This window comes from Pristiophorus japonicus, chromosome 14, assembly GCF_044704955.1.
Source record: "Pristiophorus japonicus isolate sPriJap1 chromosome 14, sPriJap1.hap1, whole genome shotgun sequence".
In the NCBI taxonomy this organism is placed as follows: Eukaryota; Metazoa; Chordata; class Chondrichthyes; family Pristiophoridae; genus Pristiophorus; species Pristiophorus japonicus.
This window is the reverse complement of record NC_091990.1, coordinates 103,613,567-103,634,156: the sequence shown is the minus strand read 5'-3', so window position 1 is coordinate 103,634,156 and position 20,590 is coordinate 103,613,567. Positions and strand designations below refer to the sequence as shown.

The 20,590-nt window shown below is 50.0% G+C and overlaps 1 protein-coding gene across 2 annotated transcripts in view; it reads left to right on the top strand.

The window, feature by feature from the left end:
- The window catches only part of ric8a (RIC8 guanine nucleotide exchange factor A), a 72,802-nt gene that overhangs the window by 26,396 nt on the left and 25,816 nt on the right, over nt 1-20,590 (top strand). For both annotated transcript variants that reach the window (XM_070899426.1, XM_070899427.1), the window contains exon 3: nt 18,097-18,711. In XM_070899426.1, coding sequence (XP_070755527.1) covers nt 18,097-18,711 — 615 coding nt within the window. The remainder of the gene's footprint in view (nt 1-18,096; nt 18,712-20,590) is intronic.

The window sequence follows — 20,590 nt, the reverse complement described above, 5'->3', positions numbered from 1 at the left end:
ATCTAAATCGCCTTGCAGTGTCTTTGCATCCTCCTCACAACTCACAATCCCACCTAGTTTTGTGTTGTCAGCAAACTTGGAAATATTACATTTGGTTCCCTCATCCAAATCATTTATATATATATTGTGAATAGCTGGGGCCCAAGCACTGATCCCTGTGGTACCCCACTAGTCACTGCCCGCCACCCCGAAAAAGACCCGTTTATTCCTACTCTCTGTTTTACTATCAGTTAACCAATTTTCAATCCATGCCAATACATTACCCCCAATCCTATGTGCTTTAATTTTGCACACTAACCTCTTATGTGGGACTTTATCAAAGGCCTTCTGAAAATCCAAATACACTACATCCACTGGTTCTTCCTTATCTATTCTGTCAGTTATACCATCAAAAAATCTCCAGTAGGTTTGTCAAACATGATTTTCCTTTCATGAATCCATGTTGACTTTGTTTAATCCTGTTGATATTATCTAAATGTGCCATTATCACATCCTTTAATATAGACTCCAGCATTTTCCCTATTACTGATGTCGGGTGAACTGGTCTGTAGTTCCCCGTTTTCTCTCTCCCTCCTTTTTTAAATAAGTGGGGTTACATTTGCCACCCTCCAATTTGCTGGAACTGTTCCATAATCTATAGCATTTTGGAAGATGACAACCAATGCACCTACTATTTTCATGGCTACCTCTTTTAGTACTCTGGGATGCAGATCATCAGGCCCTGGTGATTTATCTGCCTTCAATCCCATTAGTTTCTCCAGCACTATTTTCTTACTAATAATCATTTCCTTTAATTCCTCTTGCTCACTCGACCCTTGGTTCCCAAGCATTTCTGAGATGTTATTTGTGTCCTCTTCGTGAAGACAGAACCGAAGTGTTTATTTAATGGTTCTGCCATTTCCTTGTTCTCCATTACAAATTCTTGACATCCAGGGGGCTCTAGATTTGTTAGCCCCACCCTTTTTTTTCGGGAACATACTTGCTCTGTACCCTCAGGATCCCCCCTTGACTGCCTCCCACTGCTCTGACACTGATTTACCATCAAGTAGCCATTTCCAGTTCAAATCCCAGCTCAGCACAATTTGCTTCACCCCAATTGAGAACTTTTATTCCTGGTCCCCCGTTGTCCTTTTCCATATCTACCCTTAATCTTACTGAATTATGATCACTAGCACCAAAATGCTCCCCCACTGACACCCCTTCCACCTGCCCCTCTTCATTCCCCAAAACCAAGCCCAGAGCCGCCCCCTCCCTTGTTGGGCTTGTTACATGCTGGCTAAAGAAGCTCTCCTGAGTGCATTTTAGGAATTCCGCACCCTCTGTACCATTCACACTACCTTTTTCCCAGTTAATATTCGGGTAGTTGAAATACCCCACTATTACAGCTCTATAGTTTTTGCTCTTCACAGCAATTTTCCCACATATTTGTTCTTCTACCTTCCTCTGACTGCTTGAGGGTCTATAGTACACTCCCAGTAGTGTGATCACCCCTTTTTTGTTCTTTAATTCAACCCATATGGCCTCATTTGATGACCCCTCTAACATATCATCCCTTCTCAGGGATGTTTCTTTAATTAATACTGCGACCTCCCCTCCTTTTTTACCCCCCTCTCTATCCCGTCTGAAAACCCTGTAACCAGGAATGTTGAGCTGCCATACCTGCCCTTCTTTCAGCCATGTCTCAGTAATAGCTATAATATCGTACTCCCAAGTGTCAGTCTGTGCTCTCAGCTCATCTGCCTTATTCCCTATACTCCTTGCATTGATGTATAATACCATTTAGTATTGCCAAACTCCCTTGTCTATTTTCCAGCTATTGGGTCCTCTGTCTTCCAAATTCACTTTCTATTTCTACTTCTCTGCTGCCCAATTCCAGCTTTGCTTCCCGCCCAACTGAATCTATTCTCTGGTTCCTATCCCCCTGCTAAGCTAGTTTAAACCCTCCCCAACAGCACTAGCAACCCCCCCCCCCCTCCCCCAGGAGGATACCGGTCCCAGCTCTGTGGAGATGCAACCAGTCCGGCTTGTACAGGTCCCACCTCCCCAGAAGCAGTCCCAATGCTTCAAGAATCTAAAGCCCTCCTGCCTGCCCAATCTCTCCAGCCATCTTCTCCATCCTTCTATTTCTGTACTCACTAGCACGTGGCACTGGCAGTAATAGATTACTACCTTTGAGGTCCTGCTTTTTAATCTCTCTCCGAGCTCCCTAAACCCTGCCTGCAGGACCTTATCTCTCTTTCTACCTATGTCATTGGTACCGATATGGACCACGACCGCTGGTTGTGTTCACCCTCTCCCCCCAGAATTCCCTGCAGCCGCTCGGTGACATCCTTGACCCTGGCACCAGGGAGGCAACAGGCAATCCTGGAGTCATGTCTGTGGCCACAGAAATGCCAGTCTGCCCCCCTGACTATTGAAGCCCTTCTCCGAGTGAAGAAGTTTCTCCTCATCTCGGTCCTAAATGGCTTACCTCTTCCTTAGACTGTGACCCCTGGTTTTGGACTTCCCCAACATCGGGAACATTCTTCCTGCATCTAACCTGTCCAGTCCCGTCGGAATTTTATATGTTTCTATGAAATCCCCTCTCATTCATCTAAATTCCAGTGAATACAGGCCCTGTCAATCCAGTCTCTCCTCATATGTCAGTCCTGCCATCCTGGGAATCAGTCTGGTGAACCTTTGCTGCCCTCCCTCAATAGCAAGAATGTCCTTCCTCAGATTGGGACACCAAAACTGAACACAATATTCCAACTGAGGCCTCACCAAGGCCCTGTATAACTGCAGTAAGACCTCCCTGCTCGTTTACTCAAATCCCCTAGCTATGAAGGCCAACATCCCATTTGCTTTCTTCACCGCCTGCTGCAACTGCATGCCAACCTTCAATGACTGATGTACCATGACACCCAGGTCTCGTTGCACCTCCCCTTTTCCTAATCTGCCGCCATTCAGATAATATTCTGCCTTCATGTTTTTGCCACCAAACTGGATAAACTCACATTTATGCACATTATACTGCATCTGCCATGCATTTGCCCACTCACCTAACCTGTCCAAGTCACCCTGCAGCCTCTTAGCATATGGCAGGGGGATGGGAACCTATGCAGGGAGACAGAGGGAAGTAGAAAGGGGGCAGAAGCAAAAGATAGAAAGAAGAAAAGTAAAAGTGGAGTGCAGAGAAACCCAAGGCAAAAATCAAAAAGGGTCACATTACAGCAAAATCGTAAAGGGGCAAAGGGTGTTAAAAAGACAAGCCTGAAGGCTCTGTGCCTCAATGCGAGGAGTATTCGGAATAAGGTGGATGAATTAACTGCGCAGATAGCAGTTAACGGATATGATGTAATTGGCATCATGGAGACATGGCTCCAGGGTGACCAAGGCTGGGAACTCAACATCCAGGGGTATTCAACATTTAGGAAGGATAGACAGAAAGGAAAAGGAGGTGGGGTGGCGTTGCTGGTTAAAGAGGAAATTAATGCAATTGTAAGGAAGGTCATTAGCCTGGATGATGTGGAATCTGTATGGGTGGAACTTCGGAATAACAAAGGGCAGAAAACGTTAGTGGGAGTTGTGTACAGACCACCAAACAGTAGTAATGAGGATGGGGACAGCGTCAAACAAGAAATTAGGGATGCGTGCAATAAAGGTACAGCAGTTATCATGGGCGACTTCAATCTACATATTGACTGGGCTAACCAAACTGGTAGCAATGTGATGGAGGAGGATTTCCTGGAGTGTATTCGGGATGGTATTTTGGACCAATATGTTGAGGAACCAACTAGAGGGTTGACCATCCTAGACTGGGTGAAGTGTAATGAGAAAGGACTAATTAACAATCTTGTTGTGCGAGGCCCCTTGGGGAAGAGTGACCATAATATGGTAGAATTCTTTATTAAGATGGAGAGTGACACCGTTAATTCAGAGACTAGGGTCCTGAACTTGGGGAAAGGTAACTTCGATGGTATGAGACGTTAATTGGCTAGAAAAGACTGGCGAATGATACTTAAAGGATTGACGGTGGATAGGCAATGGCAAACATTTAAAGATCACATGGATGAACTTCAACACTTGTACATCCCTGTCTGGAGTAAAAATAAAACGGGGAAGGTGGCTCAACCGTGGCTAACAAGGGAAATTAAGGATAGTGTTAAATCCAAGGAAGAGGCACATAAATTGGCCAGAAAAAGCAGCAAACCTGAGGACTGGGAGAATTTTGTAATACAGCAGAGGAGGACAAAGGGTTTAATTAGGAGGGGCAAAATAGAATGAGAGGGGAAGCCTGCTTGGAACATAAAATCTGACTACAAAAGCTTCTATAGATATGTGAAGAGAAAAAGATTGGTGAAAACAAACATAGGTCCATTGCAGTCAGATTCAGGTGAATTTATAATGGAGAATAAAGAAATGGTGGACCAGTTAAACAAATACTTTGGTTATGTTTTCACGAAGGAAGACACAAATAACCTTCCGGAAATATTAATGGACCGAGGGTCTAGTGAGAAGGAGGAACTGAAGGATATCCATATGAAGCAGGAAATTGTGTTCGGGAAATTGATGGGATTGAAGCTCGATAAATCCCCGGGGCATGATAGTCTGCAACCCAGAGTACTTAAGGAAGTGGCCATAGAAATAGTGGATGCATTGGTGATCATTTTCCAACAGTCTATTGACTCTGGATCAGTTCCTATGGACTGGAGGGTAGCGAATGTAACACCACTGTTTAAAAAAGGAGGGAGAGAGAAAATGGGTAATTATAGACCGGTTAGCCTGACATCAGTAGTGGGAAAAATGTTGGAATCAATTATTAAAGATGAAATAGCAGCGCATTTGGAAAGCAGTGACAGGATCGGTCCAAGTCAGCATGGATTTATGAAAGGGAAATCATGCTTGACAAATCTTCGAGAATTTTTGGAGGATGTAACTAGTAGAGTGGACTCGGGAGAACCACTGGATGTGGTGTATTTGGACTTTCAAAAGGCTTTTGACAAGGTCCCACACAAGAGATTGGTGTGCAAAATTAAAGCACATTGTATTGGGGGTAATGTACTGGTGTGGATAGAGAACTGGTTGGCAGACAGGAAGCAGAGAGTCGGGATAAACGGGTTCTTTTCAGAATGGCAGGCAGTGACTACTGGGGTGCTGCAGGGCTCAGTGCTGGGACCCCAGCTCTTTACAATATACATTAATGATTTAGATGAAGGAATTGAATGCAATATCTCCAAGTTTGCAGATGACACTAAGCTGGGTGGCGGTGTGAGCTGTGAGGAGGATGCTAAGGGGCTGCAGGGTGACTTGGACAGGTTAGGGGAGTGGGCAAATGCATGGCAGATGCAGTATAATGTGGATAAATGTGAGGTTATCCACTTTGGGGGCAAAAACACAAAGGCAGAATATTATCTGAATGGCTGCAGATTAAGAAAGGGGGAGGTGCAACGAGACCTGGGTGTCATGGTTCATCAGTCATTGAAAGTTGGCATGCAGGTACAGCAGATGGTGAAGAAGGCAAATGGTATGTTGGTCTTCATAGCTAAGGGATTTGAGTATAGGAGCAGGGAGGTCTTACTGCAGTTGTGCAGGGCCTTGGTGAGGCCCCACCTGGAATATTGTGTTCAGTTTTGGTCTCCTAATCTGAGGAAAGACATTCTTGCTATTGAGAGAGTGCAGTGAGGGTTCACCAAACTGATTCCCACAATGGCAGGACTGACATATGAGGAGAGACTGGATCGACTGGGCCTTTATACACTGGAGTTTAGAAGGATGAGAGGGGATCTCATCGAAACTTATAAGATTCGAAGATTCTAACGGGACTGGACAGGTTCGATGCGGGAAGAATGTTCCCGATGATGGGGAAGTCCAGAACCAGGGGACACAGTCTTAGGGTAAGGAGTAGGCCATTTAGGGCTGAGATGAGGAGAAACTTCTTCACACAGAGAGTTGTTAACCTGTGGAATTCCCTACTGCAGAGAGTTGTTAATGCCAGTTCACTGGATATATTCAAGAGAGAGTTAGATATGGCTCTTACGGCTAAAGGGATCAAGCGCTATGGAGAGAAAGCAGGAAAGGAGTACTGAGGGAATGATCAGACATGATCTTATTGAATGGTGGTGCAGGCTCGAGGGACCCAATGGCCTACTCCTGCACCTATTTTCTATGTTTCCTCACAGCTCACAAAGCCACCCAGTTTAGTGTCATCTGCAAATCATTGACGTATATTGTAAACAGCTGGGGTCCCAGCACTGAGCCCTGTGGCACCCCACTAGTCACTGCCTGCCATTCTGAAAAGGACCCGTTTATCCCGACTCTCTGCTTCCTGTCTGCCAACCAGTTCTCTATCCACGTCAATACATTACCCCCAATACTTTAATTTTGCACATTCATCTCTTGTGTGAGACCTTGTCAAAAGTCTTTTGAAAATCCAAATACACCACATCCAGTGGTTCTCCCTTGTCCATTCTACTAGTTACATCCTCCAAAAATTCTCGAAGATTTGTCAAGCATGATTTCCCTTTCATAAATCCATGCTGACTTGGACCGATCCTGTCACTGCTTTCCAAATGCGCTGCTATTTCATCTTTAATAATTGATTCCAACATTTCCCCACTACTGATGTCAGGCTAACCGGTCTATAATTCCCTGTTTTCTCTCTCCCTCCTTTTTTAAAAAGTAAGGTTACATTAGCTATCCTCCAATCCATAGGAACTGATCCAGAGTTGATAGATTGTTGGAAAATGATCACAAATGCATCCACTATTTCTAGGGCCACTTCCTTAAGTACTCTGGGATGCAGACTATCAGGCCCTGGGGATTTATTGGCCTTCAGTCCCTTCAATTCCCTAACACCATTTCCTGACTAATAAGGATTTCCCTCAGTTCCCACTTCTCGCTAGACCCTCGGTCCCCTAGTATTTTCGGGAGGTTATTTGTGTCTTCCTTAGTGAAGACAGAACCAAAGTATTTGTTAATTGGTCTGCCATTTCAGTTTGTGTTGATTCAGCTTTTTGGGCCCCAAGCTCTGGAACTCCCTCCCTAAACCTCTCCGTCGCTCTACCTCTTTTTCCTCCTTTAAGACTCTCCTTAAAACCTACCTCTTACCTGCCTTAATTTCTTCTTTTGTGGCTCAGTGTCAAATGTATCTGTTTTGTCTTGTAACACTGCTGTGAAGCACCTTGGGATGTTTTACAATGCTGAAGGCGCTATATAAATATAAGTTATTATTATTCATTCAAATGCAAATCGGATCGAGTTCTTCAAGAAATGATATTTCCGGACACAGTATGTGAGTAATGTGGAGCGTGACGTGTGGTGAGTGCTGCGAGCTCGGGAGGAACAGGTGACCTTGGACCTCAGGTTCTCAAAGCTCTCCCCCACTGGGGCTTTCCTCACCTCGTGTCTGGGTCTGTTGTAGACTCATTGATAGAGAATGATTGGTCAACAACTCCATTATCGTTGTACCATGCGACTCCCAGTGTGGGAGAAGGCGAGCTCACTGGACCTAGGTCTTTCTTCATCCAGCAAGTCCTCTGTTCCTGTGTTCAGGGTTTTGCTCGCTGAGCTAGCCTCCAACCCCTCTCTCCAGCGCAATCCTTATCTTGTGTTATTGAGAGCACTATAGTCATTGCTCTTTGAGTGAAGGTTTATGGGAGTGGGCAGGGAAGTGGAGCTGAGCCCATGATCTGATCAGCCATGGTCTTATTTAATGGCGGAGCAGGCTCGAAGGGCCAAATGGCCTCCTTCTGCTCCTATTTCTTATGTTATTGTTTCCGCCCCTTTTCTACATTCTCTTCCTCCCCTCTCCATTCTGATTGTAAAAACTCCTCACAGTCTCCGACTCGAACTCGTTCTTCGAAGCTGTGGATCTCCTCACCTTGCTCCGGTTCCTCGCATTCTTCCATTTGCAGGGCTTTGAAAATCTAAACTTGTCCATTAGTCATCGTTTCTCGATCTATCTGCTCATCTTTCTGATTCCATTCCACCTCGCCGGTGACCTGCAACTGCACCTTGCTTTTAAATGTAAGGTTCTCAGTAAAATAAAGTCTCCAAAACGGATCAGGTCGCCGTTTAAGAGAATGAGGCAGCTTTCTGATCCCATAACAAGGGCCCTAACAGGTGATTCATTCTGAGGTCAGAAACACAGACTGAGCTGGCATTCTGCGATTGTACCGCATTCTCCTTCCAAGATTCAAACTGTTGTACATTTGTAATTCAATTCGCACTGGCCCATCCCTTCACACTTCGCACACACAATCTGTCGTGGTTGAAAGTGAAATCACTTAAAGGATATCACAGGCAGGACAAGGTATGTTCTTGATTCTAAAGTGAGTGGAATATTTGTTCCTGATCTATAGTGAGTGTGATTACATTGGCCTGTTTCTGTGCCGTATATCCATTCAGCCCAACCAGTCCATGCCGGCATTTATGCTCCACTCGAGCCTATGCCCATCTTTCCTCATCTAAATCCATCAGCATAACCCTCTATTCCCTCCTTCCTCATATGCTTGTCCAGCCTTCCCTTAAATGCATCGATACTGTTTGCTTCAACCAGTCCCTGTGGTAGCGAGTTCCACATTCTCGCCATTCTCTGGGTAAAGAAGTTTCTTCTGAATTCCCTATTGGATTTCTTGGTAACTATCTTATATTGATGGCCTCTAGTTTTGCTCTTCCCCACAAGTGGAAACATTCTCTCTGTATCCAAACCTTTCATAATTTTAAAGACCTCTATTAGGTCACCCCTCAGCCTTCTTTTTTCAAGAGCAAGGACCCAGCCTGTTCATCCTTTCCTGATAGTTATACTCGCGCATTTCTGTTATCATCCTTGTAAATCTTCTCTGCACCCTCTCCAATGCCTCTATAGTGAGTGGAATGTATATTACTGATCCTATAGTGAGTGGAATGTATATTACTGATCCTATAGTGAGTGAAATGTATATTAATCCTGATCGTAATCCTGACCGACGGATCCATTGCAGACCCAATCCATGTTCGGACCGGGGTCAAGCAGAGCTGCGTCATTGCGCCAACCCTCTTCTCAATCTTCCTCGCTGCAATGCTCCACCTCGCACTCAACAAGCTCCCCGCTGGAGTGGAGCTAAACTACAGAACCAGTGGGAACCTTCGTCATCTCCAGGCCAGATCCAAGACCTAAGTGGAGGAAGTGCATCTGGGAAGGCGCTGAGCACCTTGAGTCTCGTCGCCGAGAGCATGCACAAAACAAGCGCAGGCAGCGGAAGGAGCGTGTGGCAAACCAGACCCACCCACCCTTTCCTTCAACCACTCTCTGTCCCACCTGTGACAGAGAATGTAATTCCCGTATTGGACTGTTCAGTCATCTAAGAACTCACTTTTCGAGCGGAAGCAAGTCTTCCTCGATTTTGAGGGAACTGCCTATGATGACTGATCGTACAGTGAGTGGAATGTCGTTGAAACACGGACAACACTTGCGTTTGCGCACATTCAGAGACTGAACTCCAAGTCATAGTCAACATCTTCACTGAGGCATACGAAAGCATGGGCCTTACACTAAACATCCGTAAGACAAAGGTCCTCCACCAACCTGACCCTGCCACACAGCACTGCCCCGCAGTCATAAAGATCCACGGCGCGGCCCTGGACAATGTAGACCACTTTCCATACCTTGGGAGCCTATTATCAGCAAAGGCAAACATCGACGACAAGATTCAACACTGCCTCCAGTGCGCCAGCGCAGCCTTCAGCCACCTGAGGAAGAGAGTGTTTGAAGACCAGGCCCTCAAATCTGCCACCAAGCTCATGGTCTACAGGGCTGTAGTGACACCCGCCCTCCTGTATGGCTCAGAGACGTGGACATATACAGTAGACACCTCAAATTACTGGAGAAATACCACCAACGATGTCTCTGCAAGATCCTGCAAATCCCCTGGGAGGACAGACGCACCAACGTTAGCGTCCTCGACCAGGCCAACATCCCCAGCATTGAAGCACTGACCCCACTCGACCAGCACCGTAGGGCGGGCCACATTCTTCGCATGCCTGACACGAGACTCCCAAAGCAAGCGCTCTACTCGGAACTCCTACATGGCAAGCGAGCCCCAGGTGGGCAGAGGAAATGTTACAAGGACACCCTCAAAGCCTCCTTGATGAAATGCAACATTCCCACTACACCTGGGAATCCCTGGCCAAAGACCGCCCTAAGTGGAGGAAGTGCATCTGGGAGGGCGCTGAGCACCTTGAGTCTCGTTGCCGAGAGCATGCAGAAAATAAGCGCAGGCAGTGGAAGGAGTGTGTGGCAAACTAGTCCCACCCACCCTATCCTTCAACGACTGAGTCAGACCTGTGACAGAGATTGTAATTCCCGTATTGGACTGTTCAGTCACCTAAGAACTCACTTTTAGAGTGGAAGCAAGTCTTCCTCAATTTCGAGGGACTGCCTATGATGACTGATCGTACAGTGAGTGGAATGTATATTATTGATCGTATAGTGAGTGGCATTTACAATCTATATTAACGACTTGGAAGAAAGGACCGAGTGTAACGTAGCCAAGTTTGCTGACAATACAAAGATGGGAGGAAAAGCAATGTGTGAGGATGACACAAAAAATCTGCAGAAGGACATAGACAGGCTAAGTGAGTGGGCAAAAATTTGGCAGATGGAGTATAATGCTGGAAAATGTGAGGTTATGCACTTTGGCAGAAAAAAAATCAAAGAGCAAGTTATTACTTAAATGGAGAAAGATTGCAAAGTGCTGCAGTACAGCGGGACCTGGAGGTACTTGTGCATGAAACACAAAAGGATAGTATGCAGGTACAGCAAGTGATCAGGAAGGCCAGTGGTACCTTGGCCTTTATTGCAAAGGGGATGGAATATAAAAGCATGGAAGTCTTGCTACAACTATACAGGGTATTGGTGAGGCCACGTCTGGAATACTGCATGCAGTTTTGATTTCCATATTTACGGAAGGATATACTTGCTTTGGAGGCAGTTCGTAGAAGGTTCACTAGGTTGATTCTGGGTAAGAGTGGGTTGACTTATAGGAAAGATTGAGTAGGTTGGGTCTCGATTCGTTGGAATGAGAGGTGAACTTATCGAAACGCTTGACAAGGTGGATGCAGAGAGGATGTTTCCACTGATGGGGGAGACTAGAACTAGAGGGCATGATCTTCGAATAAGGGGCCGCCCATTTAAAACTGAGATGAGGAGAAATTTCTTTTGAGGGTTGTAAATCTGTGGAATTCACTGCCTCAGAGAGCTGTGAAAGTTGGGACATTGAATAAATTTAAGACAGAGATAGACAGTTTCTTAAACGATAAGGGGTTATGGGAAGCGGGCAGGGAAGTGGACCTGAGTCCATGATCAGATCAGCCATGATCTTATTGAATGGCGGAGCAGGCTACTATGGCCTACTCCTGCTCCTATTTTTTATGTTCTTATGAATGTATATTACTGATCCTACAGTGAATGGAATGTATATTACTGATCGTATAGTGTGTGGAATGTATATAACTGATCCTATAGTGAGTGGAATGTATATTAGTGACCGTATAGTGCGTGGAATGTCGTACAGCGAATGAAATGTATAATTCTGATCGTATTGTGAATGGAATGTATATTATTGATCCTATAGTGAGTGGAAAGTATATTAATGATCGTTCAGTGAGTGGAATGTATATTACTGATCCTTATCGTGAGAGCCATTTCCCTCGGGCAGTAAGTTTGGAAATGTCTGCCAGGTGTTGCTGTGAGCTTCTGATCCACACAGGAAAGGTTGGGAATATTTGGGAATGGGAGTTGGGAAAGGTTCAGAATGGGGGTTGGGAATGGGAGCTGGGAAAGGTTGGGAATGGGAGCTGAGAAAGGTTGGTGATGGGAGCTGGGAAAGGTTGGGAATGATTGGGAATGGGAGCTGGGGAGGGTTGGGAATGATTAGGAATGGGAGCTGGGGAGGGTTGGGAATGGGAGCTGGGGAGTGATGCAAATGGAGCTTGGGAGGGTTGGGAATGGGAGCTGGAGAGGGTTGGGAATGATTGGGAATGGGAGCTGGGGAGGGTTGGGAATGGGAGCTGGAGAGTGTTGCGAATGGGAGCTTGGGAGGGTTGGGAATGGGAGCTGGAGAGTGTTGGGAATGGGAGCTGGAGAGTGTTGCGAATGGGAGCTTGGGAGGGTTGGGAATGGGAGCTGGGAACAGCTGCAGGAATGATCTGGCATGGATTGAAGTGCCAGAGCCTATGTTGCCAGAATTTCTCTGCTGTCCTGAAGAGATTTGTAAGATTAAAGCTGCCTAGCCCTTGATCCCCTCTCAGCCTCCAGGCCTCGTCCTGCAGCTATCTTGAAGTAATTCGGGCTTAATCCCCTTGAATCTCCAGGAATACCTCGGGTTCAATCTCTGACCTCTGCCTGCACAGAGCAAAAGTGTTGAGGCAGGTTTATTGGGCGATAGGAGATCGCGTCTTACTGGCACCAGGCCGGTGAAATATAATTCACTTTTGATATGCTCAGAGTCGACAGGCTGATGTGGAGTGAGCCATGATTGGAAGATTTAATGGTGGGCAGGTGGATAATTAACTGCTCTTTCACATTAATTTCGACCTTGTGACTTATAGTTCTTCACGCACTTGCAAGATATATAACATTTCTTGCTGTTGGTAATATTTGCAAAAAAACCTAATAATCGGATTGAATTTTGAAGTAATTGACATAAAAATGAAGAAAGAAAGACTTACATTTCTATAGCGCCTTTCACTTCCTCAGGACGTCCCAAAGCGATTGTCAGTGAATGAAGTACTTTTGTAGTGTAGTCACTGTTGTAATGTGGGAAACGCGGCCGTCAATTTGCGCACAGCAAGCTCCCACAAACAGCAACGTGATGATGAGCAGATAATCTATTTTTTTAGTGATGTTGGTTGAGGGATATATATTGGCCCCAGGACACCGGGGAGAACTCCCCTGCTCTTTTTTGAAATAGTGCCATGGGATCTTTGAAGTCCACCTGAGAGAGCAGGCGGGGCCTCGGTTTGACGGCCCCCCGATGTGCAGCACTCCCTCAGTACTGCCCCTCTGACAGTGCAGCGCTCCCTCAGTACTGCCCCTCTGACAGTGCAGCGCTCCCTCAGTACTGCCCCTCTGACAGTGCAGCGCTCCCTCAGTACTGCCCCTCCGACAGTGGAGTGCTCCCTCAGTACTGCCCCCTGAAAGATAGGGCTTTAGCTGAACATCTGATCTGAAAGACAGCACCTCCGACAGGAGTAGGCATTCAACCCCTCTAGCCTGTTCTGACATTCAACTAGAGCATGGCTGATCTGTACCTCAACTCCATTGACTTGCCTTTGCTCCATAGCCCTTGGCTCCCTTACCCAACGAAAATCTAGCAATCTTAGTTTTGAACTTTTCACTTGACCCCCCCAGCCTCAACAGCTTTTTTTGGGTGGTGGGGGGGAGAGAGTTCCAGATTCCCACTGCCCTTTGTGTGAAGAAGTGCTTTCTGACATCAACCCCGAAAGGCCTGGCTCTAATCTTAAGGTTGTGTTATCTCGTCCTAGATTCCCACACCAAACCCTATTGTCATTTTAATCACCCCAGTTAGATTGTTGTTGTGAGAATTAATGAGGATTCCCCATCATTTCTGGAGGTAGCTTTGGTACGGTCTCCGAATGAAGTTACAGAATGGAGCAGGATGGGAGAAAAAGAAAGAAATCAAGAAATCTTTTACGTCCACCTAACGTCTCATCCGAAAGACGGCCCCTCCGGTGTGCAGCTTTGTGATCAGGAGTCCAGGATCTTGCTGGGCTGTGCGCCTGGTCGGAGAACAGCAGCAGATTTTGTTTACAGCTGGGGCGAGGCCCGCGGAGAGATAGCGCTGTTTGTTGTGAATGTATTTAAGGCTCTGTTGCTGGTCTCGAGGGTTTGGTACCTGTTTGTGTGATGTCAGTGCAGTGGGACATGGACTCACCGTAACCTGCCTATTGGGAGAGGGGATTCCGCCAGGTACAACTGTCATCATTAGCACGTTAATCCGACAACACCTCTCCACAATCGCACAATAACCATCGCTGCTCTCACCGAGGCTGAGAGAGAAATACAGGTCGCCACTTTACCAATAGTAGACCACCAGTAGTTTAGATTCTAGAGTAACTTTCAAACGGCAATTGGATAAATAGTTGAAGGGGAGAAATGTGCTGGGCTATAGGGAAAGACCAGGGGGAGTGGGACTAATCGGATTGCTCTTTCACAGAGCTGGCACAGGCTCGATGGGCCGAATGGCCTGTGCTGTATCATTCTGTGGTCCGAGGAATGAAGGAGGGAGTTCGATGAGATGTTTTCACTGAGTGTTATTAGAACAGGGAATGTCACACCATAGGGGGCTATTGAGGCACAGACTGGAACATTTTTTTAAAGGGAATTGGGTAAGGATTTGAAAAGGAAAAATATAAATGTAGACAGGAAAAGGGAGGCGGGAAACGTTCGCAGCAGGACAGTTGTGATAGGCCGAAAGGCCTCTTTCAGTGCTGTATATTCTGTGATTCTTTGAAGTGTGACAGACCCACTCAAAATTTAAATCTAGATAGATTGGGGCCGAAATTGCCTCTCTCCATAAGGCCTGTTACCGCCGCAAATCGGCGGCCACACTGCCCAGTGGAGTGGCCACCGACTTTTTGTGGAATGGCCGCTGACACCCAAATTGCTCTTCCGAGCTTTCCCGCTGGTCCGGCCGAAACCCTCCCTGGTGGCCCAGTGGACCGAAGTTTTTAAATCGCGAAAGCTCTCTCCTTTTCAGTGAAGGGCAGAGCCGTGGTAATGCGGCGCCGTGATAAAGTCATCGCAGCGGTCACTCCGCACCGCCCCTCAGGTGTACTCATCGCCCTGTATCCGCCCCTCTGGTGTACTCACCACCCCGTATCCGCCCCTCTGGTGTACACACCGCCCCGTATCCGGCCCTCTGGTGTACTCACCACCCCGTATCCGCCCCTCTCGTGTACTCACCGCCCCGTATCCGCCCCTCTCGTGTACTCACCGCCCCTTATCCGCCCCTCTCGTGTACTCACCGCCCCGTATCCGGCCCTCTCGTGTACATACCGCCCCGTATCCGCCCCTCTGGTGAACACACCGCCCCTCTCGTGTACACACCGCCCCGTATCCGCCCCTATCGTGTACACACCGCCCCGTATCCGCCCCTCTCGTGTACTCACCGCCCCGTATCCGCCGCTCTCGTGTAGTCACCGACCCGTATCCGCCCCTCTCGTGTAGTCACCGCCCCTCTCGTGAACTCACCGCCCCGTGTCCGCCCCTCTCGTGTACTCACCGCCCCGTGTCCGCCCCTCTCGTGTACTCACCGCCCCGTGTCCGTCCCTCTCGTGTACTCACCGCCCCTCTCGTGTACACTCCGCCCCTCTCGTGTACACTCCGCCCCTCTCGTGTACACACCGCCCCGTGTCCGCCCCTCTCGTGTACACACCGGCCGTGTCCGTCCCTCTCGTGTACTCACCGCCCCTCTCGTGTACACTCCGCCCCTCTCGTGTACACTCCGCCCCTCGCGTGTACACACCGCCCCGTGTCCGCCCCTCTCGTGTACACACCGGCCGTATCCGCCCCTCTCGTGTACTCACCGCCCCTCTCGTGTACTCACCGCCCCTCTCGTGTACACTCCGCCCCTCTCGTGTACACACCGCCCCGTGTCCGCCCCTCTCGTGTACACACCGGCCGTGTCCGTCCCTCTCGTGTACTCACCGCCCCTCTCGTGTACACTCCGCCCCTCTCGTGTACACTCCGCCCCTCGCGTGTACACACCGCCCCGTGTCCGCCCCTCTCGTGTACACACCGGCCGTATCCGCCCCTCTCGTGTACTCACCGCCCCTCTCGTGTACTCACCGCCCCTCTCGTGTACACTCCGCCCCGTGTCCGCCCCTCTCGTGTACACACCGCCCCCTATCCGCCCCTCTCGTGTACACACCGCCCCGTATCCGCCCCTCTCGTGTACTCACCGCCCCGTATCCGCCCCTCTCGTGTACTCACCGCCCCGTATCCGCCCCTCTCGTGTACTCACCGCCCCGTATCCGCCCCTCTCGTGTACTCACCGCCCCGTATCCGCCCCTCTCGTGTACTCACCGCCCCGTATCCGCCCCTCTCGTGTCCACACCGCCCCGTATCCGCCCCTCTCGTGTCCACACCGCCCCGTGTCCGCCCCTCTCGTGTCCACACCGGCCCGTGTCCGCCCCTCTCGTGTCCACACCGGCCCGTGTCCGCCCCTCTCGTGTACACACCGGCCCGTGTCCGCCCCTCTGGTGTACACACCGGCCCGTGTCCGCCCCTCTGGTGTACACACCGCCCCGTGTCCGCCCCTCTGGTGTACACACCGCCCCGTGTCCGCCCCTCTGGTGTACACACCGCCCCGTGTCCGCCCCTCTGGTGTACACACCGCCCCGTGTCCGCCCCTCTGGTGTACACACCGCCCCGTGTCCGCCCCTCTGGTGTACACACCGCCCCGTGTCCGCCCCTCTGGTGTACACACCGCCCCGTGTCCGCCCCTCTGGTGTACACACCGCCCCGTGTCCGCCCCTCTGGTGTACACACCGCCTCGTGTCCGCCCCTCTGGTGTACACACCGCCCCGTGTCCGTCCCTCTGGTGTACACACCGCCCCGTGTCCGCCCCTCTGGTGTACACACCGCCCCGTGTCCGCCCCTCTGGTGTACACACCGCCCCGTGTCCGCCCCTCTGGTGTACACACCGCCCCGTGTCCGCCCCTCTGGTGTACACACCGCCCCGTGTCCGCCCCTCTGGTGTACACACCGCCCCGTGTCCGCCCTTCTGGTGTACACACCGCCCCGTGTCCGCCCCTCTGGTGTACACACCGCCCCGTGTCCGCCCCTCTGGTGTACACACCGCCCCGTGTCCGCCCCTCTGGTGTACACACCGCCCCGTGTCCGCCCCTCTGGTGTACACACCGCCCCGTGTCCGCCCCTCTGGTGTACACACCGCCCCGTGTCCGCCCCTCTGGTGTACACACCGCCCCGTGTCCGCCCCTCTGGTGTACACACCGCCCCGTGTCCGCCCCTCTGGTGTACACACCGCCCCGTGTCCGCCCCTCTCGTGTACTCACCGCTCGTTATCCGCCACTCTCGTGTACTCACCGCCCCGTATCAGCCCTTCTCGTGTCCACACCGCCCCGTGTACGCCCCTCTCGTGTCCACACCGCCCCGTGTACGCCCCTCTCGTGTCCACACCGCCCCGTGTACGCCCCTCTCGTGTCCACACCGCCCCGTGTACGCCCCTCTCGTGTCCACACCGCCCCGTATCCGCTCCTCTCGAGTACACACCGCCCCGTATCCGCTCCTCTCGCGTACACACCGCCCCGTATCCGCCCCTCTCGCGTACACACAGCCCCGTATCCGCCCCTCTCGCGTACACACTGCCCCGTATCCGCCCCTCTCGCGTACTCACCGCCCCGTATCCGCCCCTCTCGCGTACTCACCGCCCCGTATCCGCCCCTCTCGTGTACTCACCGCATCCATTAAGAGTGACTTCTGAATCCAAATATTAAAAAAAACAACAAAGAGCGGAATTTCGTTCAAGAGGCGACCTCAACCACAGCTGCGGTAAAAATAATTGAAACAGGGTGCGGGTTGCAATTTCGGCCTGCTTATGCTTACAAAGCGAGGTTAATTATCCCATGTAGCAGCCACCCCTTTCATTATGGGCTGCCTTGTGATGGCCACAGTGCAATATAACAAAGATATGGAAAGAGAGATTTTAGAAATGTTAAACCGATGTCCCGTCTGCCCTCCCAGGTGGATGTAAAAGATCCCACGGCACTATTTCAAAGAAGAGCAGGGGAGTTCTCCCCGGTGTCCTGGCCAATATTTATCCCTCAATCAACATAACAGAAACAGATTATCTGGTCATTATCGCATTGCTGTTTATGGAATCTTGCTGTGCACAAATTGGCTGCTGCGTTTCCTATGTTACAACAGTGACTACATTTCAAGAAGTGCTTCATTGGCTGTAAAGCACTTTGAGATCCGGTGGTCATGAAAGGTGCTATAGAAATGCAAGCCTTTTTTTCCCCAACAGAAATATCTCGAATTGTGAACCATCTCCTCACCTGATTTTTTTTCCCGTTCACTTGTGTTTGCAGAAACTGGGCAAGATGGTGATGAAGTTCCTGGAGCGGGATTTGCAGCCGGCGTGCCAACTGGCCTGTTTGGGAACGGTGCGCATTCTATCCCGGGACAAGACCAACCTGAGGCCGTTCACCACCAGGGGGGCCATGCGGAGCTTGGCCAAGCATGCTGGCATTGAGTATTGTGAAGAACGCGTGGATGGGATGCCTGACCTTGACGTGATAGTCGAGGCTCTGAAATGCCTCTGCAACGTGGTGTTCAACAGCCCGGCCGCGCAGGAGATCAGCGCAGAAAGCCGCATGGTGGTTGGCCTCTCTGAGCGGGTCAAACTCTACAACGAGAAGAACCTGACGCACGACATCAAATTCTTCGACTGCCGCCTGCTCTTCCTCTTCACCGCCCTGCGGGTGGACATCCGTAAGCAGCTGGGCCACGAGCTGCGTGGGGTCAGTCTGCTGACCGATGCTCTGGAGAGCACGCTTAGCGTCCGCTGGTCAGACACGTACGAGGTGGTCACCGACGACCGTGACGGAATCCCGCTGGCCCGTGAGCAGACCGACTGCGCAATGGAGATCTTGAAAGTCCTCTTCAACATCACTTTTGACTTGAACAAAAGAGAAGTGGATGAGGTGATGCCTTTGGCTGCTTTCCCCAATGATTGTTCTCTTCTGCGGTGCCCCTGATAAGGGTCAGAATTCATACTTACAGGTTAATTAACCACAGCCAATGCAGAGTTATAAACGGCAATGGTGGGAAGCGGTGTTCCACCGGGATCGGGGCCGGGACCACTGGGATCGGGACCACCGGGATCGGGGCCTGGACCACTGGGATCGGGACCACGACCACTGGGATTGGGACCACCGGGATTGGGGCCTGGACAACTGGGATTGAGACCACTGAGATCGGGACCACCGGGATCGGACCGGGACCACTGGGATCGGGACCACCGGGATCGGGACCTGGATCACTGGGATCGGGATCACCGGGATCGGGGTGGAACCATAGGGACCGGAACCACTGGGATTGGGACCACCGGGATCGGGACCACCGGGATCGGGACCACCGGAATCGGGACCACCGGGATCGGGACCACCAGGGCCAGGACCACAGGGATCGGGGCCACAGGGACTTCCGGGATCCAGGCTGGAACCACCGGGATCGGGACCACTGGGATCGAGATCACCGGGATCGAGGCTGGGTCTACCGGGATCGGGACCATGGGGATCGGGACCATGGGGATCGGGGCTAGGTCTACTGTTGGCCACCATTTCTGTGAACCATTTGGACTCAGGAATTGGAAGTACAATTTCAACATTTGCAGATGACATCAAATTGGGGGGTGTAGTTAATACACAGGAGGACTGCGACACAATACAGGACGACGGTAAAAAGCTTGCAGAATGGGTGTACAATTGGCAAATTAACTTCAATATAGATAAGAGTGAGGTGGTGCGTTTTAGTACCAGGAATAAGGAGGCCACATACGTCTTGGAAAATAAGTGTGTAAATGGGGTAGAGGAACAGAGGGATCTGGGGAACAGATACACACATCACGAAAAGATACTTGTCCAAATCCCTTTTGAAAGCCACAATGTATCTGCCTCCTCCACCCTTTCAGGAACTGCATTCCAGATTCTAACCACGTGCCGCGCCGCGCTAACGTGTCACAATGTCCCCCTCCTTCAGTTAAAGGGGAGGGCTGCTGCAAACTCTGCAACCACTTTAGTGGCAAACACTGGGCCACCAGGGAGGGTTTTGGCCGGGCCAGCGGCCTGGCACCCAAGAGGAGAGTGTCAGGCTGCCTGTTGGCAGCCCGGCTGAACCCGTGGACGTAATTGTCGGCCCGACCTGGCAGGCGGCCGTCAATAAAAAATAAAATGGAGACGCCGGCAGCGTGACCTCTCCTTTAAAGGTGGGGAAGGCCTCTCCACCATTCCCCCCTCTCAGAGGCAGTAATAGAGCTTATAGAGGGGGGCTATTTTGACCCCAAGGTGTTCAGGAACGATGGGGCAGGAAAGATAGGAGGTGGGGTGGCAGTATTGGTTAAGGAGAATATTACAGTGCTGGAGAGAGAGGATGTCCTGGAAGGGTCAAGGACAGAATCTATTGGTTAGAGTTGAAAAATAATACAGGTGCCATTACATTTCTAGGTATATTCTATAGGCTGCCAACTAGTGGGAAGGATATAGAGGAGCAAATTTGCTGGGAAATTACAGAGGTGCAAAAACTATAGAGTAGTAATAATCGGGGACTTCAACTATCCTAATAAAGATTGGGATAGTAACAGTGTAAAGGGCAGAGAGGGGGAGGAATTTTTGAAGTGTGTTCAGGAGAACTTTCTTGATCAGTACGTTTAAGAACATAATGAGGAAAACATAGAAAATAGGTGCAGGAGTAGGCCATTTGGCCCTTCGAACCTGCACCGCCATTCAATAAGATCATGGCTGATCATTCCTTCAGTACCCCTTTGCTGCTTTCTCTCCATACCCGTTGATCCCTTTAGCCGTA